Here is a 25,026-nt window from a genome sequence, read left to right as displayed (position 1 = left end):
AACAAGGGAATTCTAGAAAAACATCCACTTCTGTTTTGTTGACTATGCAAAAGCCTTTAACTGTGTGGATCACAACAAACTGTGGAAAATTCTTAGAGAAGGGAATACCATAAAGCCTTACCTGTCTCCTGAGAAACCTGTATACAGGTCAAGAAGCAACAGTTAGAATTGGACATAGAACAACAGACTAGTTCAAAGTTGAGAAAGAAGTACAGCAAGGCTGTGTATTGTCATCCTGCTTGTTTAAGCACAAACTGGAATCAAGATTACTGTGAGAAATATCAACAACCTCAGATATGCAGATGACACTACCCAAATGTCAGAAAGTGAAGAGGAACTAAAGAGCCTCTTGATGAAAGTGACAGAGAGTGAAAAAGCTGATTTAAAGCTCAACATTCATAAAACTAAGGTCATGGCATCGAGTCCTATCACTTCATGGCAAATAGATGGGAAAAAGTGGAAGCAGTGACAGATTTTATTTTCTTGGGTTTCAAAATCACTGCAGACAGTGACTGCAGCCATGAAATTAGAAGACACTTGCTCCTTGGAAGGAAAGCTATGATAAACCTAGACAGCGTATTAAAAAGCAGAGACATCACTTTGCTCACAAAGGTCCATATTGTCAAAGCTATGGTTTTTCCAGTAGTTAGGTACAGATGTGAGAGTTGGACCATAAAGATGGCTGAGCGCTGAAGAACCGATGCTTTTGAACTGTGGTGCTGGTGAAGACTCATGAGAGTCCATTGGACTGCAAGGGAATCAAATCAGTCAATTCTAAAGGAAATCAGTCCTGAATATTCATTGGAAGGACTGATGCTGAAGCTGAAGCTCCAGTATTTCCCACCCAATGAGAAGAGCTGACTCATTGGAAAAGACCTTGATGCTGGCAAAGGTTGAAGGCAAGAGGAGACGCAGGCAACAGGATGAAATGGTTGGATGGCATCGCTGACTCAATGGACATGTGTTTGAGCAAACTCTGGGGGATGGTGAGGGATAGCGAAGCTTGGTGTGCTGCAGGTCATGGGGTTACAAAGGGTTGAACATGAACGGAACAACAACAACAGTTAATCTGCTTGGGCTGCCATAACAAAGCCCTTCAGATTGGGTGGCTCAAAGAACAGACATTTATTTCCTCAGTTCTGGAGGTCCAGGATCAAGGTGTCTGCAGGTTTGGTCTCTGCTGAGGCCTCTCTCCTGGGCTCGCAGATGGCCACCTTTTTACTCCCCTGTGTCCTCACAGGGTCTTTTCTTGGTGTGTGCACCTCTGGTGTCTTGTCTTATTCTTACAAGGACTCCAGTCCTATTGGATCAGGGCCTTGCCCTATTTCCACATTTAACCTTAATTATCTCCCTGAAGGCCCTACCTCCAAATCCAGTCTCACTGGGGGTTAGGACTTCAAATTATGAATTTTAAAGGGATGCATTTAAGTACATGACGAGGAGTAAGCAAGCATCTTTTAGACTTTGATCTGTGCATTGTTTGGCGACAGTCAAATGCATTTATCTGCTTGATTGTTCACTGAGGCTCCGCTGGCAGCATCTAGTTTGCTCAGTGAAATTCCTTCTATCTTACGGAGGAAGCTATGCTAGTCAAAGCTTAGGAAGTAGAAAAAAATTTTTTTTTTTTGTAGAGATGATCAGAAACATCATTTGTTATTTTGGATGTCATTTGTCAGAGCACAGCAGAGTCTGTACCCAGGACCCTATACCAGCATCAGTCTGAGTCGCCACCACTTCTGCTGCTGTTCTGGCTCTTCCAAACTTCCTCATTTTCCTGAAGAAAAAGAGCCCCCAGCCCCCATCCCACACCCAGTTGGATCCTGTGCCTTCTCCCTCCCACTGGATTGCCTTGTGTCTTGGGGTCTCTCTGTTCATGCTGCTCCCTCTGATTCAAACAGATCAGATTCAAATTCCTGCTCTCACTGCCTGCCTCTGAGGGCTGGGCACCTTGCTTCATTCCTAAGTCAAATAGATGGTAGTGTCTCCCTTGAAGAATTTGGCCATGCCTTCAGCAGATACGTGCATCGTTGTATCGTTGGGATTCATGAGATGGCCCCTGGGAAAGCGGCTGGAGTTGTTCCTTCTTTCTAGGGCCCTGTGCTCACAGTTTCTAGAGATTGCGATGGGAATTGCCTGGGGTGACAGGGCTCAGCAGCAGAGCAGGGCCAGAACCACTGCCTAGCCTCATAGGGACAACGAGGGCAAGGAGAGGGGCTGCCTTAGCTGGCATTCAGAGCCAGGAGACCCTGGGGCCTGAGCTGACCCTTCCCTGCCTGATGCCATTCAAGGTTTTGCTGTTGATTATTCAGGTAACTCGCTTCCCTAGTTGCTCAGTGGTAAAGAATCTACCTGCAGTGCAGGAGATGTGGGTTCAATCCCTGGGTTGGGACGATCCCCTGGAGGAGGGCATGGCAAGCCACTCCACTATTCTTGCCTGGAGAATCCCATGGACAGAGGAGCCTGGTGGGCCATAGTCCATGGGGTCACAAAAGATTCAGGCATGACTTAGCGACTGAACAACAAATTCGGGTAACTCAGTCACAGAACAACACAGCTCTTCTCTTCTCCTAGTGTTGGTTGCTTTAACCTGGCTTTGTTATTTTTAAATTTACTTATTTTTAATTGGAGGGTAGTTGTTTTACAAAGCTGTGTTGGTTTCTGCCATACATCAACATGAATCAGCCATAGGCATACATATGTCCACTCCCTCTTGAACCTCTCTTCCACCTCCCACCCCATCCCACCCTTCTAGGCTGTCACAGAGCACCAGGTTGGGCTCCCTGCATCACACAGCAAATTCCCACTGGCATCTATTTTACACACAGTCTGTTTTTAAAGCGATTGCTCCAAACAGATGCTCATCTGGCTGCCCTTCCCCACCCATGCCCACCTCCGCCAGACCCAGGATCATGACCATGCAAAGAGCACTATTTTTTTTAAGCTCCACAAAGTCATAACTTCAGATAAGATCTTTAAGCTGCTCAGAGCTTTCTGCTGGCAATAGTGAGCCCAGAGTCCCTAGCCCTGTAGATTGGGGGTATGTGTTTGCTCCCTCTGATTCCACTTGGTGACCATGCTCTGGACAGCAGAGTTCCTGAGAAGGAAGAGAGGCCTCTGGTGAGTGAGGCAGAGACTTGTTCAAGTGTAATTGAGAACCGAACAGAAGCGCCCCTTCCACAGCCTCCCATCCAGGGAGCACTTCAGGTTGGGTTCTGCACATGCGAAGGCTACACCCTGGGAGGGACGGGGAGCCTGGGCTCCGGTCCATGCCTGTCTCTGGTTTGCTGCTTGTGGCTTCTGTGAGCGCTCCGCGCTCTTGGTAGCAGTGGTGTTGGAGCCAGTGGTCTCTGAGGGCTCCAGGCTCTGACTTTCCTTCTCTCCTGTCCTGTCTCTGCTCCTCCACCTCAAGGCTGGAGCTGAGGATGCCAGAGCTCCAGGGACCCCAAGAGGGAGGGGATGGGCTGCCAGGCCATGTTGGGAAGCAGACGGACAGGTGATGACCCCACCACCCCGGGCTCCAAAGGAGCCCCAGGAAGATGGCAGTAATAATGGCAGCGCTGGTGGTACCCCTCACCATGCTGCCCTCCCAGAGGGCTGTCACAGCACCTGTCTCCTCCCTTGATCCTGGCAGCCACCCTCCAAGGTAGGGAGGGTTAGTCCTCATTTCACAGGTGAGGAAACTGAGGCTTGGCTGGGGAAAGGTACAAGGGCGTGTGGGGTCAGGCTTTGGGCACGTCAGTAGGCCTCTTAATCTGCCCAGCCAGCTGCTGGGGCTTCTCTGGCCCTGAGTCCAGTGTCACTTTGCTGGGGTCTCCCCCTCTCAGAATTCTCTGATGACCGGCAGGCCCTGACACCTCTTTCTGCATGGGCTTGTCCTGCATTTGGGAGAGGCCCTCTCTAGGAAGGTGTGTACTACCTGTGTGATGATGGCAGCGTCTTGACCAGCCGGGCCCTGCCCATCATCATCCTCACCCTCAGGAGAGCCATTCAACGTCAGGGTGCAGGGAGAGGTCCAGAGCATCTTGCCAAGGTCTGCACAGCGAGGTGTGGCTGAGCCTGGCCCCAGGTCTCAACCTGAGACCTGAGGGTTGGGTGTTCCCTAGTGGTCCTGTGGCTAAGACTCCATGCTCCCAAAATGCAGGAGACCCAGGTTCGATCCCTGGTCAGGAAATTAGATCCTGCGTGCCGCCATGAAGACAGAAGATCCTGCGTGCTGCTATTAAGACTCAGTGCTGCCAAATAAATAAATAAATATCTATATATATATTTTTTAAAGAGATAGAGACCTGAGGGTTAAGAGAAGTTAACCTAGATTTTCCCACTGTCCCACGTGGCCTGCCTTCCCATGGCTTCTCCCCAGAGTGGCATTTCGTGCACTCACTGGCTTGACATTCTGGAACATTCGCCCCGAAGAAAGTTTTCTTCGGTTTTTCCTGGGATGACTCCTCACTGTGACTGTGATTCAAACCCCTACCCACTGATGTTCACAGTGGAAAAAAACAGATTGCTTGGGGCAAAACATCACATTTTTAGAAGTTAAGAATGATTACAAGAATTAAGAGAGATTTAAGGGACAAGTAAGCAGAATTTAAAACAGACTGGACCTGGTGTCTCTCCGTGAACCATTCTCAGCCTTCTTCCTCCAGAACTCACTAGAAGGTCACAGGCAGCGGGACAGGGCAGACCCAGGGAGGCCTCAGAGGCAGGACAGATGGTGCTTGGTCTGGAGAGGGTGGTCTGGATATAATAAAAGGACAAAATGTGCGCCTTACTGGCATCTTCCCCCACACAGTCATGTTTTCAGACCTCCTGCCTCTCTTGAACATCTCCCCAGCCCCCTCCGCTTTTTCTCTCTCCCCTTCTTGCTCCATGCTCTTTCCTGCTCACTGGACCACCAGGCCTCATCTCTCTGCTGCCAGTGTCAGCCTTCCTCCCCTGCTCTGGGCTTCTCCGCCCCCTCCGCCCTCAGGCTCCCGCTGTCCCCGGCCCGGCCCTCCCCACTGTGGAGTGCCCACCCTCTCATGACCCCTCTGCACTGTCTTCCAGGTCCCCCAGGCCCCAGGCCACCTATGTGAATGGTGGCCTCCCAGCCACACAGCACATCAAGCAGGAATCCCTGCCTGACTACCGGGCCATGACGGAAGCTCGCGCACCCCCATCCGCCCACTGCCGGGCCCCGCCGGCCACAGGCCTGCACACAGACCTGGACCTCCTGGGCCGAGGCCTTGCCAACCCCGCACCTTCCTGCTACCTTCTGGGCAGTGAACCCAGCTCGGGCCTGGGACCCCCACCTGAGGCCCACCTCCCGGAGGGGGGCCTGAAGCGCTGCTGCCTCTTGGGGCTGCCCCCCACCTCCTCGGTCTCTGTCTCACCCTGCGCCGCCTCCGACATCACTGCCATCATCCGCTCCTCCCAGACAGCCCTGGTTACCTGTGTCAACGGACTCCGGAGCCCCCCTATGCCGGGAGACACGGGGGGCCCTCCCAAGCGGGCCCGGCCCAGCTCTGCGTCCACCGAGAGCCACGAGGGCACTTTGCGGCTTGAAGCGTGCCGGAAGGCCGGCTTCCTGAAGCAGGAGCCCGCGGACGAGTTCTCAGAGCTCTTCGGACCTCACCAGCAGGGCCTGCCGCCCCCCTACCCCCTGTCTCAGCTGCCGCCTGGCCCGGGCCTTGGGGGTCTGGGGCTGGGCCTGGCGGGCAGGGGGTTGGCTGGGCGGCAGGCGTGCCGTTGGGTGGACTGCTGTGCAGCCTACGAGCAGCAGGAGGAGCTGGTGCGGCACATCGAGAAGAGCCACATAGACCAGCGCAAGGGCGAAGACTTCACCTGCTTCTGGGCAGGCTGCGTGCGTCGCTACAAGCCCTTCAACGCCCGCTACAAGCTGCTCATCCACATGAGGGTGCACTCGGGTGAGAAGCCCAACAAATGCATGGTGAGTTCCCACGGCCTCCGGGTTTGCCCCCACAGTGCTGCACTTAGCTCACTGCCCTGGCAGAGCTCTGCCTGGGGGCCTCCCCTGGCGTCTGGCCAGGGTCCCCTTGCTTGAAGAGGGAAGGACCAGTACTATGGATGTGGCCACCAGTCACAATGGTCAGTGCCCCATTCACTGGGGACCTTGGTGGAGGGCCCCTCGAACTTGCCAGGTACCCTCTTCTCTACCGTCTACGGTCTGGTGTCACACACGCTGTTCAGGTGGTGACACCTGTGATCTGGGGTCAGAGCAGCTCAGCCGGCCTTTCTTACACACAAATGCTCGTGTCCCGTCTGCTGATGACCAGGTGAGTCATGGGGAATATGCTCGCCCCTGGCTCTGGCTCTTCACTAGGGGTCACAGGCTTGATTTTGTCCACAGAGCACTGGGTCCCTACAGGCATCAGGCTTGAGAGCTGTGGGTGCCCAGGGCAGGCTTTGGGGTGAGACCTTTGGTTAGCAGATAAGGCCCTGGATAGCACCTGCAGCATTCTGGCTGAGATGGAGACTAAGGTTTCCAGGGACATGCCTATGCTTGCACACACACATGTGCACACTCACACACACACATACATGCGTGCACGCACACACACACACATTAACTGTAGGCATTGAGGCCTCCAGCCCTTCTGACTGGTCATTTTCACGTGCTGCTCTCACTGTGGTGGAAATCTGTATCAGGAATGTTGTCTTTGTCTCTGATATCTTTAGCCAAGCCACCCCCAAGGTCCCGCCAGCTCATCAGGACAGGTGCCTGCCTGGGAGTGGAAGGGCCGATGGAGGTACCAAGTCCCAGCTCTGTCTTCCCAACTGCTGGGGCCTGGGAAAGGCAGAGGAAGGAAGCCGTGTGCCTGGTCTGTAGGGCCAGTGTCATAGCCAAAGTTGAGTTCTTCCAACACTCGTATGCACTCACTGTCTCTGGGCCCTCGCCTGCCTCATGGAGAACTCAGTCTGGGAAGGGGTGCAGCTGGGGGAGAGGTGGACCTCTCTCTGTTCTTGCTCAAAGTGCTGGGCAGCATTGCAGGGCCAGGGAGGGGGCGAGAAGCATCGGCAACCAGCAGCATAAAGTCCATCTTCCTGGGACCAGCTGTTGGCCCTTGGGGCCCATCTGCTTGTGACTTGGGCACCCACTGGACCAGCTTATATAACTTCAAGGAGGCTATGTCTTGAGGATGAGAAAGAATTCACTCTGTAGACAAGTGAGGGGCAGGGGACAGCCTCTGCCAAATAATGTGGGGTGGTTGGCATGCTGGGGTCATGGGGAGTGGCTGGAATGAGCAGGCTGAGAAGTGGACTGTATTGTGTGTCTTTGGGCTGAGAGTGTGCTGGAGGGAGAGCTGGTGGCCAGGCTGATTCCTGGTGATGCCCCTGTTCATCTGGGGTGTTGTGACACGTGACTTGTAAGAGGGCATGCCCCTGTCTGGAAGGAGTTGTCCAGAGGGCATCACAAGGCGGGGTCCTGGGCCGCACACAGTCCCCGTCTCTCTCGGAGATCCTGCAGTTGACAGCCACTGAGCTGCAGTTCTCCTTCACATCTTCTGTCTGGGGGTGACCTCACTGGTACCTGCAAGGCCCTTGTGGAGGCAGCCTGACCTGAACCCTGGCATGGAGCTTTTCTTGGGCTCCCATGTAGAGTTGATGGGAGGGAGGTGAGTGACAGGAGTCACTCACAGACTCTGAGATGGAGTCTGTATCCACCCAGGGAGGAGAAACCTAAATGGGCTTCATGGGGCAGGTGATGTTCAAGCCATGTCTATATTTACCTGGGGTTGCCAAGGGCTTTTGCAGATGAAGAAGTGGAAGTTCAGTAGGGCCCAGCGGGCCTTCCACCTGCTACTGTGAGAACACTTCATCTTACCTCTTAGGGGTTTAGGATTATGGTAGTAAGACCTGCAAGCCCAGCCCCTGAGTGCTGACTGTGTGCAGGGGCTATTCTAAGCCTGTGGTCTCATGCTCCCTATGGTCCTCACAACAACATTATGGGGCAGATACTATTTTTCCCCATTTTAAAGATGAGGCAACTGAGGCTCAGAGAGATTGTATAATTTGCCCCAGGTCCCACAGTTAGAGACAAACCATAATGACAACAATAATAGAGGCTAATAATCTTGCTAGTAATACTAATAACAATGATGAAGATAACTTGCCCCCTTCTGGCTCCGCTGGTAAAGAATCCACCTACAATGAGGGAGACCTGGGTTCGATCCCTGGGTTGGTAAGATCCCCTGGAGAAGGGAAAGGCTACCCACTCCAGTCTGCCCTCTGATGCCCTTTCGCAACACCTACCATCTTACTTGGGTTTCTCTTACCTTGGATGTGGGGTATCTCTTTACGGCTGCTCCAGCAAAGTGCAGCCGCTGCTCCTTACCTTGGACGAGGGGTGTCTCCTCACGGCTGCCCCTCCTGACCTTGAACGTGGAGTAGCTCCTCTTGGCCCTCCTGCGCATTGGAAAAGACTCTGATGCTGGGAGGGATTAGGGGCAGGAGGAGAAGGGGATGACAGAGGATGAGATGGCTGGATGGCATCACCGACTCGATGGACATGAGTTTGAGTGAACTCCGGGAGTTGGTGATGGACAGGGAGGCCTGGCGTGCTGCAATTCATGGGGTCGCAAAGAGTCGGACATGACTGAGCGACTGAACCGAACTGAACCCACTCCAGTATTCAGGCCTGGAGAATTCCATGGACTGCAGTGCATGGAGTCAAAGAGTTGGACACCACTGTGACTTTCACTTCACTTTCAAGGTTACACAGCTAGTAACCTTGGGAGTGGAAGTTGAACTCTCATCTTTCTAAACTGTGATGCTCCTGTTTGTGTGCATCTTCCCCTGTTAAACTGATTGTTCTCTGGGGTCCTGGGGCCAGCCCTGCCGGGTGCCATCCTCTGAAGATGGTAGCAGAATCTCTGAGGTCTACTGTGTGTGCTGTGGGCGTGCTGCCTCTTCCAGAGAGACCGGTGCAGTAGGTAACCCAGGGGAAGGGGCGGGCGCTAGTCCGCACCCAGATAAATAAAATCTCCCTTCCCTGTAAAATTATTAATTTCTCATGACAGGCCTCTGCTACCATGTGCTGTAATAGACAAAGGAATTTTGGACGCAGAGCCTCCAGAGAACAGGAAATAGATGAGACACTTTGATTGAAGAGTAAATGGCCCACTAAAATAGCAGTTAATCCTTTTATTATCTTTCCAGCAGCCGTTTGCACAGTTCTTTCATGAGGTAAGCCTTCCCCGCCCAGTCCAACTGTAACACTCCCGTGCTCGTCCTTGCAGCTGGTTCACATTTATCCTGCGGAGCCTCTGCTCCCACACCAGGTGGGCCTGGAGGAGCCCTCTGCCTAGGCCGTTCGTCCTCAGGCCCGGCCAGGGACCAGGACTCGCCTCGCTGTGCACCCTCCTTCCACGGGCGCACCCCCCCCCCTCCCCCTGCCCTCTCCGCGGCCCATCCGCGCTGTCCAGAGGAAGCGCCCTAATCTCTTTGCAATATCCTGTTATGTTTCTTATGTTGTCGGAGTGTCTTAGCCTTATTAAATTTGGGGTTTCATCTGCGTTACGATAGCAAGGTTACGTCCAACCCAAATACTGACGCGACGCCTCCGAGACGTTAACTTTGAAAAGATTAATTTCTTGCTTTCTTAGATTGGCTCTCCCAGACAGTTGGAATTCTGATTGTCTGAGACTGCAGAAATTAGCAGACTATGAGTTTGCTTTTTTCCACGTTGAGAAAAAGACAGGCAGAAGTGAAGGAGGACAATCTCTCATAACCTTAGGTTTTGATGACAATTCCTGACTTTTGTGAAGAGCTTGACCAAAGCTGTGAGCACGGCATGGAAGGTGTGAAAGGCAGGTGAAAGCACAAATCTAGAGTCACACTGACCTGGGGCCCTGCCGCTTACCGGCTGTGTGACCTCAGGCAGGTGACTTAACCTCTCTGAATTGTCCTCCTCGTCCTTGGTCGCTCAGTCGTGTCTGACTCTTTGTGGCCCCATGGGTCTGCAGCCTGCCAGGGTCCTCTGTCCATGGAATTGTCCAGGCAAGAGTACTAGAGTGGGGTGCCATGCCTTCCTCCAGGGGATCTTCCAAGTGCAGGGATTGGACCTGTGTCTGCTGCACCGGCAGGCAGGTTTTTAACTACCAGTGCCACCTGGGAAGCCCTCCAGTCTCTGAATCGTACTCAGTTGTAAAATGGAGTGATAATATTACCTACCTTTTAGGGCTGTTGCTATTAGGATTGAAAGAGATAACATAGGGAAGTGCTTGCTGCTGCTGCTGCTAAGTCGCTTCAGTCGTGTCCAACCCCATAGATGGCAGCCTACCAGGCTCCTCGTCCCTGGGATTCTCCAGGCAAGAGTACTGGAGTGGGGTGCCATTGCCTTCTCCAGGGAAGTGCTTAGTTAATTCTTAGCTTCCTCGGGCATACTCTTCACACTGATCATCTGAAGAGATTCATACAGTAGCCCTAGGAATTAGGACGGGGTCGTTGATGGCTATTTTACCAATGAGGAACCTGAGACTCAAAAGAGCCAGGCAGGAGTGGAGCCCGGCCTGGAGGTTGGCTGAACACTGCAGCCTCCACTGTTGTGGGGTGGGCAGGAGTGTCACACGTGCTGATGGCCTTGTGGGCAGGTGTCTGCCAGGGACGCACGGCCTCTGCTCCGTGCCAGATGGCTATTCAGGGTGACTGGAGTTAGAACAGGGAGCCGGGGCAGGGCCACAGGGAGGAGGTGCTGGTCCCTGCTCTCCCAGTCCTGATGCACGGCTGAAGCCTCAGGTCTGGACTTACATCCTGCCTGGGTTCCTCTGGCAGCTGCAGCTGCACTGACCATTGGTCCCTTGCCCCCTCCAGACGGTCCTAAATGTTGTCGGACTGGGACCAGGGATATACATGAGAAAGAGGCTTGACTGGGGGTCTGGGATCATATCTCATAGGAAGTCCGGAGGAAGGAGAGACCTAGCTTATTCTGAGACAAGCTATGTCCAGCTATGGATTACCTTGCCCTAGCTAAGGTAATGTCAGTTCGAAGACTCAATGTATCTGCTCTGTATCACCTGGTGCAGCTGCCTGGACCATTCCATAGGCTGCCACCTTTGCCCAGACTCTCCCTTCAGCAGAGTAGAATCCTCAGTGCTGCTCATATCACAGCGTGTGGGGTCCCGAGCATCTGTCCCCGCCCCCCAATGTGCTGAGACCAGCCCAGTGAGGGGCCACATTCCTGGCCAGCTGACAGCCCTGACTCATCTCAGCATCTCCGGCTCATCCCAGGGAATTATCCAGGAGTTTGAAATGACTGAGCAGGCAGCTTTACCAGTCCATCCTCATCATGTAGGAAGAGGGCATGGGGAAGACAGGCCCTGAGAGAGTGGGGATCCAGGATCGCACAGCAGATGGGGCAACTTCAGTGGGCAGGGGGCTTCCTGGTGCGACTGGTCACCAAAAGTTGGAAAAGTGACCTTCCAATGAAGGAAGAATTCACCCCCTGAAGCACTTGCTTTGCCGGAGGGACACCTCTCCTGTGTGCCAGGAGTCAGGGGTCTAGAGATGAAGGTGATGCGACACTTCTAGCGCCAGGGAAAGGATTCTGCCCTTTAATCCTGTGGTCTTAACTACTGGACGAGGGAGGGTGGGAGAAGAGCCAGGAGCTGCAGTTTTCAGCCTGGCTGCTTGTCGGAGTCGGTCAAGACAGGATAGGAACATTATTGAAATACTCACTGGGTAATTTTCAGTACTTAGGGCTTCCATACATGTGTGGTCTCAGCCCTCAGAACATTCCTGGAGACTGGAATTATCCCCATTTTACAAATGGGGAAAGGCTAGTCCAGTTCATGCCCAAGTTCAGGTCTCAGGTGTATCATGGGGTCATTTTGAACCCAAGTCTCAACCTGACTCCAGAGGCTGTGCACTAGCCATGACCCCGAGCCATTTCCCAAGCAGAGAATTGTCATCTGTTTACACATGTTGGGAAAACATCCAGATCTGAAACTCACTCAGCAAGCTGATACCGAGTGCTTCCCATGTGCCAGGCCCTCGTGGGCAGTGGGTTTACAGAAGAGAATCAGAGTCAACCTGGCCCCGTGGAGCCCTGATGGAGCAGGGAAGCAGGTAGGCACCTGTGTTTAACTAGTTTTCCCAAGCCACTGGCGCATCATCTTAAGAGCCTGCAGGTCCCTGCCCTGCCGACGTGATGGGTCTTTTGTTCTGTATTAGAGAACACTCCTGGGATGAAGAATAAGACCATTTCACCATGTTAAAAATCATTGTCACCTGAAAACAGTCTCCCTTTCTGGAGGCTGTGCTTTCTGGCGAGATTAAAAGACTGTAAAATTGAGCATGGTTTAATAACCTTTGCCCTGGAGGAGCCTGCTGTACATGAGTCCATAGAGGCCAAGCTGGTCCAGCCAGGTCTGGTCACCAAACCCACCCACTTTGGAAATGGGCCTGAGCCTTGCCTCGTTCTGATGGTGGGGAGCGAGAGGGTCTGGGTAGGAAAACCTTCTGAGCAAATGCAGTCCTTAAGTTAGCACTGTGCGCTTGTTAAGCACCCTTACTGAGGTCCGTCCTCTGGGCCTTGGCTTTTGCTGATACCTCTGTATGGGGTACTTTTTCCAGCCTGTGCGTGTGTGACTAAGTTACTTCAGTCATGTCCGACTCTTTGCCACCTTGTGGACTGTAGCCCGCTAGGCTTCTCTGTCCTTGGGAGTCTCTAGGCAAGAATACTGGAGTGGGTTGCCATGCCCTCCTTCAGGGGATCATCCCAACCCAGGGATCTAACTCATATCTCTTATGTCTCCTGCATTGGCAGGCAGTTTCTTTACCACTAGTGCCACCTAGGAAGCCCAGCAAACTCCTAACCATCCTGCACAACCCAGTCCAGTGTCCTCTCCTCAGCTCCCCCTCTCTGTGCCTCCTGTTCTCCCACCATGTGTTCCCCCATTTATAACAGTGCTCCTGGTGTGAATGTCTTGGAGACCACATGCTGTTTGGCACCTGGCCTGGCCTTGGAGGCAGAGATGCTGAGCCTGTTCCCAAGGCTTTGCTGGGGTGGTCATCTGACCTCTGTGCTCCGAAGCTGTGTGAAGTTGCCTGGACACTGTCCTCCAGAGCAGTTTCCTATAAAGTTGCAAGATTGGAGGGACCTTAAAGATGGTCACAGCCACCCCCTATCTGATGCTTGAAATTTCCCTGTAGGAAAGCCTTAATTTTAAACCTGGCCAGCCTGTGATTGTGTGCAATTAACTTGACTCTTGTGAGCCTGTTTTCTTACCTGTAAAGTGGAGAGAATATGACTGTTCTGAGGCTTCGATGAGGGACTATACATGAGATGCTTGTGCGGTGCCTGGCACACAGTAAGCACACAGCACACGTGATCTGACTGCTCTGGGCGGTTTGCATTAGGATACGAAAAGAGGGAGGGTCTAAAATGCACAGCGGTCAAGCAGTCCTGAGTGTCCCCAGAGGAACAGAGACTGTCATAACTTTCAGCTCAGGCATGGATGTGGCCTTGGATGGCTCACTTGGCTATGCTGAGCCTCAGTTTCCTGATCTGTGAAATGGGATTAATGCCTAGCATTCTGTATTTCTTGGGGCTCAGCAGATGCTCCTGCCCTTTCCCTTCTTGAAGTCAAGGTTCCAGCTCCACAGATCTTGGCTTACACTGGATGCCTTCCTCTCTTCCCCAGTTCATAAAACTCAAACTCAGGGGCCTTTGTAAGGAGAGGCTTTCTGGAAATTTTAGCCTTGGGAACAACTCAGAGCCCTGAGGGCTCCCACTCATCACTGTTTAGAGGGGGAAACTGAGGCGCCACAGATGGAAAAGACTTGCCTGGAAAAGAGAGGAAGGAGGCTCATCCCCGCTCTGCTGCTTACTGACTGTGCAAACTTGGACCGGTCACTTCACTCCTGAGCCTCCACTAATGCATCTATAAAATGGGGCTTATGATGCTCACCCAGAAGAGTCTCTGAGGGGTGGAGGCTTGTGCTTCGAAAACTGCAGAGGGCCCTGCAGAGGGTATCAAGTTGAGTCCCCAACTCCCAGTCCAGTGCTCCTGCCCACAGCCAGGCCCGGAGTACACAGTCACCCTCATAGGCCTGTCCCTTCCAGCTAGGTTTTCCAACAGGCACAGAACCCACTAGCCACCTGCTTCCCAGATGCAGTGCCTGGCCTTTGGGCCTCTGTGTGCAGCTCTTCTGCCCCCTCCTCCTCTGCTGCACAGCCCCCCATGCCCACCCCTCTCCCTTCCACATCTGTCCCCACCCCTGCTACTCCCATGCACTCCCCCATCCCCAGCCCTACCTCATCTCCATCCCTGACTCCCCGCCCCCCATCTTATTTAAAGTCTGAGTCAGGAATTGGTGAGTCAGGGAGGACCAATGACTAAACACGGAGGATAACTTTTGGGGTTCAGATCCCCACTCTGCCCCTTAACCAACAGTGAGACCTCAAACAAGTCACGTGGCCTCTCTGAGCCTCAGTTTCCTGTCTGTGTAAAAGGGAGAGTGTTGTGAGAATTAAATGAGATCATGTGTATGGAGCACTTACCTCATGCCTCCTGGCAAAATACTCCATGCTTCATGCTTGAGAACAGGAGCGCTTGTTATTTTTTTTTTGAGTCATCAAACCCGAGCTCTCAGAGAGATGAGAATTCCTGGGAGCACCAGACTGGAGGGTACAGGAACACTGGCCAAGTTTTGTGAAGTCAGCACTGCTTTATGGAATATGAAAAAAATTAAGAGTACAAAAACACAGCCCTCTGAATTGAATTTAAAATAATAAAAAGAGAAAAAGCTTTTGAATTTAATGTAAGTGGAATTGAAATGATTCTCTTATTGGCATGAGAAAGTCAGATAAAATCAACAGTGACTTGAAGAAAGTGTCCAGAACTTGTTTTCTAAGAGGGACATCCTGGAAATGGTAAACTTCATGATTGAGCATTAATAGGCTCTGTCTCCGCTGACGGCAGATGGGTTATCTGAGCCGACCTCCTGCGCCTCACTTGGCCTGCTACAGTGACGGATCTCATCTGTTATGTGAGTGATGGGCCACAGCAGCCTTCTGTAGCCCCAGTCACCTCCACGACCCAGGACACTCAGCTTCCCTATTTTCCTCTGTGGGGAGAGTGCCTTAGGCTCAGCTGTGCTGTCTCTCCCCCCGCCACCCCGCTGCCCCACACCACTGCTAGCTCCTCAACACAGTTTTATTGATGCTCTTACTGCACCAGGGCTTCCCTTGTGGCTCAGCTGGTAAAGAATCCGCCTGCAATGCATACGACCTGGGTTCAATCCTTGGGTTGGGAAGATCCCCTGGAGAAGGGAAAGGCTACCCACTCCAGTATTCTGGTCTGGAGAATGCCATGGACTGTATAGTCCATGGGGTCGCAAAGAGTCAGGCATGACTGAGCGGCTTTCAGTTTATGGTGCCAGGTTAGATGCTAGGAGCAGGGGGTGCAGCATCGAATGAGGAATGGTCCAGTGCTGAGTGCATTAACCAAATGCTGCAGAGACACAGAGGAGGGAGAAGTCATCCCCCAGGAGGTCATGAGAGCTGGGCTTTGGAGGGAGAGTAGGGGCTTCCCAGATGCAGATCATGAGGGAAGGCATTTCACGGAAAGGGAGCAGCCACACAAAAGATGTGACGGTCTTGACCCTTGGGGGGAACATAGGTAGCCTCTGGTATTCTGTGCATGGGGGCTGGGAGCAGAAATGGTAGTTGAAGTTGGCCCTTAAAGGACCTTGAAGTCCAGTATGAAGAGCTTGGACTCTACCCTGAGTGGTGGGAGGGTGCTGAGCAGGAGAGTGACACAATCAGCGTTGACATTTAGAATGTTGGTTGTGTTGCGGGAGCATCTGACGGGGAACAGCAGTAGGCAGATGAGGACAGGGAGGCCCAGGAAGGAGCATTCTTCCCTGGGTCCGCTAGAGCAGAGAGTGGAGCCTGGCTGCCAGTCAAGGCCTGGGCACCATGGGCCAGCCCAGCTCAGCTCAGCTCAGCGAGCCGGGCACAGTGTCTGTACCTGATTGGGTACCAGAGCTCAGTCCTCCTTTGGAAACAGCATCCAGCACATTTACCAGTGGGAAATGGGAAAGGCATTTCCCATAATGTGGCTCCGTAAAGTTTGCACAACTGTTCTTTGTTTTCCATCCATCCCCACAATAAATCTTCCTCCACTGCCAGGATTTGGGCCTCTGGGTCTGTAAGTGATTACCGTGCTGACTTGTGCAGCACTGCCTCCTCAAGATGCATTCTTCTGACGTGGGTAATGATAAAATGAGAGCCCATCACTGAGACTTACGGCCTTGCGAGTGGCAGTTTCCAAATGGCTGGGAGGTGGCCGCCTGCTCTGGCCTCTTCCACGTACCCCCACTGCCCCAGCCTCCCTTGATAATCAGCCATGTTGGGGACATAGAGCAGAGAGCTCTATGAGATCACGGGAGTCCTGGGCTGTGCATTTCTTAGAGATGGTGGTCTCTGCTGTCATGGAGGAGAGCAAGTACCAGTGTGTGTTCAGCTGATGGACCATCCACCATCCTCTCTGTTGGACTGAGACAGAAAACATAGGTTTTTCAAGCTAAAATGAACATTTGCAGCTTCCAGAGCATGACCAGGCCCTGGGGTGAAGTTTGGATAGATAGCTCCTGTGCTCAAGGAATGCTTAGGGCAGTGGCAGGACCCTTCTGTTATAATGGCCTCATTGAAATCCACAGCGGGGAAGCTTCCTGGCCAGGTGTCACATCTGGGACCCACCTCCTGTCCCTGGTTCCATGCTCCATCATCTTCCCACTGCCCACACTTGCCTTCTGCACCACAATTGAATCACAAAATATGATGAACCCCTTGTTTGAGGAGATAGTTTGGCCTCTGGGGTCCTTTCTGACCAAGTTTAGTTGCCAATGAACGTGATAGCAGTTGGAAGACAAGGGAGTTTGGCCCCAGGAAGAGTCACCTGTGCCTCCAGTACTTTCCCAAGATTTCAGTCCTACTCCCTGCTCCCATTTCTTCTCCCCAGGCATCCAGGGCAGGAGGAGGTGGCCTCGTGGAGGCCACAAGTCTGAATGCTTCTTGCTGTGTGCTGGTTCGTACTTTTGCTATTTGCTGATATGAAACTGAGGCCTGTAGAGAGGGTTTGGCTCATGGAAAATCACAGAGCAAAGGAACCAAAGCTCCACTCCCTGCTTCCCAGTGCAGTGTCTGTTGAGTACCTACTATGCGCCAGGCCCCTTGTTGAAAGTTGCTTTGTGTTGCCTCTGTCTGTACCACCACTGCCTCCCAAGATTCTGGAGAAGGCCAGTTGGGTTGTGTTTGCACTGAGGGAGAACCCCCCGGGGCCTCTCCTCTGATGCTCTTCCCAGGCCCTGCAGCGCTTTTTGACAGAGGAGGACTCAAGCCTCATGGTGGCAGATGGCCCACTGGAGGTCACACAGAGGAGATGGCTGGCAGCTTGTGCAGTCCACATGGGTCAGAATCACTTTCCCTCCTGGCAGGATCCAGTTCAGGCAGCCCTGCCCAGCAGGCTCCAGGGAGGCTGCAACCAGTGGTGGGTTTCAGATATCACAGCTCCTTACATGCATTAAAAAAGCATGATGGTTGATTGCTGTGGGTGTTGGTCCCAGAGGAAGACTGGCTTGTGCAAATGCCCACCTAGGTGGGCACCAACACGAGTCTGCAGCTCCTCTGCCCACCCCAACCCCTTATCTTCTTCATGCACATGTAACTAACCACCTGGCCTTGGGACTGTTTTTTCACACGTGTGACAAGGACTTTGATCGGTTCCAAGCCTTTAGGTTTCCTGATCCCAGCTCCATCAGTCTGGGTGAGACAGCGTGGGCCTGGGGTGCAGAGCTTGGTTCCCTCCCCGGCTTTGCATCAGTCTTGTGGCTCTGGAGGAGCCACCAGACCCTCTGGGACTCTGTTTTGTCATCAGTAAGATGGAAGGTTTGGGTCCAGGATTGCTAAGATCCTTTGAGCCTAGTTACCTTTCAGCATTCCTGGCCAGGCCCTCAGGAAGAGGAAGGAAGTGGAGGGCAAGAAAGGGGTAGGTGTGGCCCCTATGAGCTGTCCAACCTCAGTCGCTTCCACGTGCTCTGCTCCGGCCGCAGGGGTTCCCAGCTGGTCCTCACACCTGCCAAGTTCATAACCACTTCCGGCTCTGTGTGGCTCTTCACTCCCTCAGGGATTCTCTTGTTCCAGCCCTGCCTCCCTTTCACTCAGGCCCGTGGAAGCTTTCATTGAAGTCCAGGTCACCTCTTCCAGGAGGCCTTCCCTGACCACCAGTCTAATGTAATATCTTCAGTCATTCTCTGCCCCTCATACTATCCAACATTATGTGTTTGTCTCTGACCTGTTCCCTCCACTTCATTGTAAGCTCCACAAAGTCCACATCTTTTTATGTTTTGTTCTCTGTTGCGTTTCCAAGGCGTCGAACCATAGGTGATGGACAGCTATTTGCTGAATGAATGGGATTGAGTGCAAAGGCAGAGGGTGTAACTCAGTGGGACAGAAGTGATGGAGCATTCTGGGAAGGGCCTAGGCTGAGAGCCAGGAGCCTTGTCCTGTAGAATGAGTGTTTTTGCAACAAACTCACAGGGTCGTGGTGAGGATTGCATAGGTCGCTGTCAAAGGGGCATTTCTGGGTTAGGCTGGATGGGTAGTGTGCCCAGAGAGCCCAGCACAGCACCCGGTGCGTGGATGGTGCTCAGCACGTGTTAGTTCCCTCCTCCCACCCCATCCCTGCCCTGATTTCCTTCGCTCCTTAATCTGCAATATCAGGATAAAGGGAAGTCTGTACCCCAAGTTATCCACCTCATGGAGTATCAGAGCCAGACAGGGGCTTAGAAACCATCTGACTCAATCCTGTCTGTGGATTTGGAAACTGAGGCCTAAAGAGGAAGAGTTCTTGTCCTCATTCCTGCATGGTTTCTGGGGCTTGGAGAGAAATTTACTATCAAGCCCTTCACAGAGTAGAAGCTCTGCAGTTAGCTGCTGCTGCTGCAGCTGTTTATCATTAATTCAGTCTCCACAGATCTTGTTTTTATGACCACGGGGCCAAAGATGGAGCAAGAGTACACGTTTGCATTAATTGACAACAAAAGGAGTATTACAGCCAAGAATACAACAGAGGAAATGATTAAACTACCCCAAAGCAGCTACTTTAAAGTGTGAAGAAGGAGGAAAAGTGGCATTTTTAAGGAATGTGCTGTCCTCCAGAAAGCAGGTTAAGCCCTTTGTTTTCTCGGTGAATTTTTTGATGTTGGCATTACTGTCCCATTTTATGGATGAGGATACTGAGGCTCAGAGATGTTAAGTGCTGGGAATCCAACACCCAGCCAACCACTGCTCCAGGATATCCTCTGTATCAGTTTTTTTCTGTAATCGAGCATGAATGATCATTCTCAGTTTTCAGTGATCTCAGCCCAAAGAATGCCTGCCATCTTAATTAGTGACTTCGACTCCCCAAGAGCAATCCCACATAATCTGGACTTTTCTTGGATCCTTCCACTTAACCTACACTGGTTGAAGGATGGGGTTTGCTGTATCAAGAATCAGCATCACAAGCCCAAGGCATCCTTGGGCCCCCCCCTTCCCTGGCTTCTTATGTAGGGAGACAGTGACCTCACAGGTTAGGAGAGGTGTGTGGAGGGTCAGAGGAAGGGAGGGGTTCGGGGCTAGCTGTCTGGGCCTCTAGTCCTGGGGACAGGAGAGAGAACCGGGTCAGGATGGAGTCCTCTGTGGCCGTGACTGTGTGCACAGGGCAGGGGAGAGAATGTGGGGAGGTCCCACAGCCAGTGAGAGTTGTGGAGTTGGGATTCTGATCCAGGGAAGCAGAAGGCATAACCACTCCTCAAGAAGAGCTAGACAGTACCTTCAAGGCTTTTGGAATTCACTTGTGATCCCTTATTCACCATGATGTTGGTTAGGCAAACTGTTTTCTTGTTCTGGTCTCAGTTTCCTTGTCTGTTTAGTTGGAGTGATAATCCTGCCTCATCTGCTGCAAGTGGTTTACCGCCCATCACCCCATATCATCCTCATGAGAACCATTGTCCCATCATCCCAATGAGGACACTGGGACCTGGTGAGGCAGGGTGACCAGCAAAGGGTCACATGGCAGGTCAGCAGTGCTGCCCGGGTCACACACAGGTCAGCAGTGATGCTCAGGGTCACGCACAGGTCAGCGGTGATGTCCAGGGTCACAGGTCCGCAGTGATGCTCAGTGTCACACACAGGTCAGTGGTGATACCCTGGTCACACTCAGGTCAGTAGTGATGCCCAGGGTCACAGGTCAGCAGTGATGCCCAGAGTCACTCAGTGGGTCATTGGTGATGCCCAGAATCACAGGTCAGCAGTGATGCTTAGGGTCACACACAGGTCAGTGGTGATGCCCAGGGTCACTCACTGGGTCAGTGGTGATGCATAGGGTCACAGGTCAGTGCTGACACCCAGGGAACACATCACCTGTTGCCCCTCTCTGAGTTCCACTTCCGCTTATGCTCTGGTGTGATGGTGGTGTCTGTCGGGTCAGTTCTGTTTACCCTGGGAAGCTGGGGGAAGACAAGGTGTGGTCCTGTGGCAAGAGGAAGAGAGGGTCTGCTGCCTGCAGTCAACACCTCTGTCAGGAAGTTTGAGGCTTGTGCCTTTGAAGCGCCAGCCCTTTAATCGTCTTCACAAGCCCAGAAAGGTTTGTCCTGACAACTGGTTGGCAAACTCAGCCCAGGGACCGCCCTGCCCCACAGCCGGGCAGCAGTTTCAGCCTTTCAGGATCTGTCTGAGGTCGTTACTGTGGGTATAAATTAGATTCACCTGGCAAAGCCCACTTCCCACTGGAATCTTCATGAAACTCTCTGTTTGGATCCTGTCAGAGAGGGAAGCATGCAGGAGGCCTAGGTCCCTGGGGAGTCAGCAGGTGGGAAGTCGGAGCTTCCTGGACTCATTGGTGAGATGCATAAAGCAAGCCAGGCCTCATCAAGACAGGTGTTGACCCCAGAACTTTTGGCTTCAGCCTCTTCTTCCATAAAAAGTACTAAAACTTATATTTTATGATGGCATTGGTTTCAAGACAACATATTAATGTTATATAGTAAAACATTTTATTTGACCTGGTGTTCGTGGTGGTGGTTTAGTTGTGAAGTCGCGTCTGACTCTTTGCGACCCCATGGACTGCAGCCCACCAGGCTCCCCTGTCCATGGGATTACCTAGGCAAGAATACTGGAGTGAGTTTCCATTTCCTCCTCCAGGGGATCTTCTTGACTCAGGGATCAAACCCGCGTCTCCTGTGTCAGTAGGCAGATTCTTAACCACTGAGCCACTTGGAAAGCCCTTTTTTTTTTGACCTAAAGGTTCCTTGGGTCTTCTGATTATAAATTAAATTCAAACATTTTCGTGGGTTCCTAAAAGTGTTCTGCACTCTGTGGACTGTGTGTGCAGTGCCTGGTGGACGAGAGCAAGGCCTGCAGAGGCTGGAAGCACTTGTGGTGCAGTCCAGCCCTTGCCTCCCCTCCTCTTCCCTGGGAGTCAGTTACATCCTCCTTGAAGAGGAATGACTGGTGGAAACCCAAAAAAATCCTGCTGTGGTCTTCTATGCTGTCTCCTTGTGTTCTAGTGCACTGTATTCCTGATCATTGCGTTCTTGTCTTTCATTAAGAATTCTTGAGTATTCACTACAAACGATCTAGATTCTGTTAAATCAAGATAGATGAAAGAAAAGAACATAAATACATGAAAACCCTAAACTCACGTAGCTACTGCAATTAAATCTTACGTTTAGTAGAGCTTCCTGGAAGCCAAGGCAAAGAAAGCAAGTTGTTGAACTGTAGGCTTCTTGTCTGGTAAAGGAAGCAGAGCAACCAGCTTGTGTCTTGGGGGCAGTTTTGTATGGATATCAAACCTTTGTGAGGCCACAGTGAGAGTCACATGAGCTGATTGCTAGAGGAAGGCTGTCCAAACCATGAATGATGATCAGAATCACTGAACAAAGCCATAGACCTTGTTTTCTCAATTAACTTTGCTGAAACCTATATGCAGGTCAGGAAGCAACAGTTAGAACTGGACATGGAACAACACACTGGTTCCAAATAGGAAAAGGAGTACGTCAAGGCTGTATATTGTCCCCCTGCTTATTTAACTTATATGCAGAGTACATCATGAGAAACGCTGGGCTGGAAGAAGCACAAGCTGGAGTCAAGATTGCCGGGAGGTATATCAATAACCTCAGATATGCAGATGACACCACCCTTATGGCAGAAAGTGAAGAGGAACTCAAAAGCCTCTTGATGAAAGTGAAAGGGGAGAGTGAAAAAGTTGGCTTAAAGCTCAACATTCAGAAAATGAAGATCATGACATCTGGTCCCATCACTTCATGGGAAATAGATGGGGAATCAGTGTCAGACTTTATTTTTGGGGGCTCCAAAATCACTGCAGATGGCGATTGCAGCCATGAAACTCAAAGACGCTTACTCCTTGGAAAGAAAGTTATGACCAACCTAGATAGCATATTCAAAAGCAGAGACATTACTTTGCTGACAAAGGTCCATCTAGTAAAGGCTGTGATTTTTCCAGTGGTCATGTATGGATGTGAGAGTTGGACTGTGAAGAAAGCTGAGTGCCGAAGAATTGATACTTTTGAACTGTGGTGTTGGAGAAGACTCTTGAGAGTCCCTTGGACTGCAAGGAGGTCCAACCAGTCCATTCTAAAGGAGATCAGTCCTGGGTGTCCACTGGAAGGACTGATGCTGAAGCTGAAACTCCAAGACTTTGGCCACCTCATGGGAAGAGTTGACTCACTGGAAAAGACCCAGATGGTGGGAGGGATTAGGGGCAGGAGGAGAAGGGAACAACGGAGGATGAGATAGCTGGATGGCATCACTGACTCGATGGACATGAGTTTGAGTAAACTCCGGGAGTTGGTGATGGACAGGGAGGCCTGGTGTGCTGTAATTCATGGGGTCTCAAAGAGTTGGACACAACTGAGCGACTGAACTGAACTGAATATCCCTTAAGAAAACCCAGGGCCAAGTAGATACTGGTGATGAAGGAACCTCACCTGTGTTTTATAGTATATGTTTTATTCTCAGTCTTCCCATACAGCAGCCCTCTGAGGTAGCTATCATTAATCTCACTGTATAGATGAGGAAACTGAGGCTCAGAGAAGTTAAGTGACTTGGGACTTCCCTGGTGGTCCGGTGGTTAGGACACCATGCTTCCACTGCAGGGGGCATGGGTTTGATCCCTGGCCGGGGGACTGAGATCCTACATGCCACAGGGCAACTAAGCCCTGGCACTGCAACTATTGAGCCTGTGCACTCTGGAGCCCTTGTGCTGCAAACTGCAGAGCCCACATGCCACAACTTGACAGAAGCCTGCGCTCCACGACTAAAGAACCTGTGTGCTGCAACAAGGGAAGCCCACATGCCACAGTGAAGACTCAGCACAGCCAAAAAAAGGAATGACTTGACTGTGATCACCCAGTGAGTCCTGACTTCTATGGCAAGTGGCTTCTCTCTGTAGACATCGTGGGTCAGTCTGTCACTTGGGGGCAGACTCAGCCCCTTGCTCAGGGAGCTCATGGCCTAGTGGACCCTGCAGATCTTCAAAAGAAGAGGGCCACACTGTGATGCATGCTTTGAGGAGTGCTCAGGGGTGATGGCGCCCTAGTAGAAGGAGGATCTGTCAGCCTAGTCCTAGGGTAGGCGGATCAGAATAGCATCTTGGCAGAGGTGAGAAAGGGCCCTAATGTGGACCAGGAGGTGAGATGGTGAAGCCTGGATCCCAGTGGTGGCAGAAGGGAGAGAGAGAAGCAAGTTTCTTACTTATAAAACTTATAAACAGCAGAAACCAACTCTGGCCATAATAAGCCCTGCATCCCTTCCCTCCCCCAACCCCTAGAATTTATTGGCAGGTCTGTGACCACAGATCATTTGTCCAAAGTAGCAGGAGATGTTGAGGACAGGCAGGATCCCAGGACTCCAAGGGCTTAGAAGCAGGAAACCTTGACCTTCTACAGACATCAGACTATCCACCCACCACGGGGGGGTCCTTGACCTCTGTGCTGTCTTGCTCCAGGGCCAAAGCTGTAGCCGGGCATTCCACTGGCCAGGCCTGTCTTTATCCCACCCCCCGAGCTGAGTTGATGGGGGTTGCCCACTCCTTTGTGGGAAGCATTATAAAGGTCCTCCTTATTTCATACCTTCACGTCTCACATTGCAGGATTCTTTAATATGAGGAAAACAGGGCAGCCTGTTTATAGGCACTTCTGCAGCTACAGCAATGATTGGATCTGAGAAATTCTCAGGAGAGACGGTCGACAGCAAGGGATGGGAAGCCTGTTACATGTGGGGTTAGGGGAGGAGCCGCCTGGAGAGGGAAATGGCAACCCACTCCAGTACTCTTGCCTGGAAAATTCCTTGGATGGGGGAGCCTGGTAGGCTACAGTCCATGGGGTCGCAAAGAGTCAGACACAACTGAACCACTTCACATTCTTTCTTTCTATAGTTCCTTTTGGAGAAGGAAATGGCAGCCTGCTCCCGTGTTCTTGCCTGGAGAACTCCATGGTCAGAGCGGCCTGGTGGGCTACAGTCTATGGGATTGCAAAGAGTCAGACATAACTAAGTAACTAACACACACTCACACACAGAGGAGGAGCCGAGGTGGTGCTCCGGTCTCTGGCCTGGGTTCATTGTGTGGATGTGAGCGCAAGCCCTGGCAGCCCGAGGGAGGAAGGTGTGAGTTGGTTTCAGATGTGCAGAGTAGGGAGGTGCCAGCCCGAGAGCCCCAGGGGGCTAGAGATGTGTAAGTCTGGGACTCCTGAAGCAGGAGATGGGTGTCATCTGCCTAGAGGTGGGCCTGGGAAAAGAAGGGGCAGAGGATCTGGTCAGGGAGATGAGGGCGGGGGCAGGGAATGGAAAGAGTCATCATCCTTCTGACTGTGCTTGTCCAAGTCTCCAAAAAGAGATAGCAGGCCGGCGGGCTGGGATGCCTCCTCCTGTCGGGACAACAGAGGGTCCTCAGGAAGTCCTCCTTCTGCACCATCTCCAGGGGCCCAGGCTGGCACAAGGGTCGGCTCAGAGTAGCCTCT

The 25,026-nt window shown here is 52.1% G+C and overlaps 1 protein-coding gene across 3 annotated transcripts in view; it reads left to right on the top strand.

The window, feature by feature from the left end:
* The window catches only part of GLIS1 (GLIS family zinc finger 1), a 259,845-nt gene that overhangs the window by 163,999 nt on the left and 70,820 nt on the right, over nucleotides 1-25,026 (top strand). For all 3 annotated transcript variants that reach the window (XM_086389186.1, XM_086389196.1, XM_086389191.1), the window contains exon 4: nucleotides 5,047-5,929. In XM_086389186.1, the coding sequence (XP_086245312.1) occupies nucleotides 5,047-5,929 (883 nt within the window). The remainder of the gene's footprint in view (nucleotides 1-5,046; nucleotides 5,930-25,026) is intronic.

The sequence above is a fragment of the Bos grunniens genome, chromosome 3, assembly GCF_055505025.1.
Source record: "Bos grunniens cultivar Pamir isolate PY7600 chromosome 3, Bosgru_T2T1.0, whole genome shotgun sequence".
NCBI lineage: Eukaryota > Metazoa > Chordata > Mammalia > Artiodactyla > Bovidae > Bos > Bos grunniens.
Note: the sequence above shows the minus strand (reverse complement) of the source record. Positions and strands in the feature narration are given on the sequence as shown.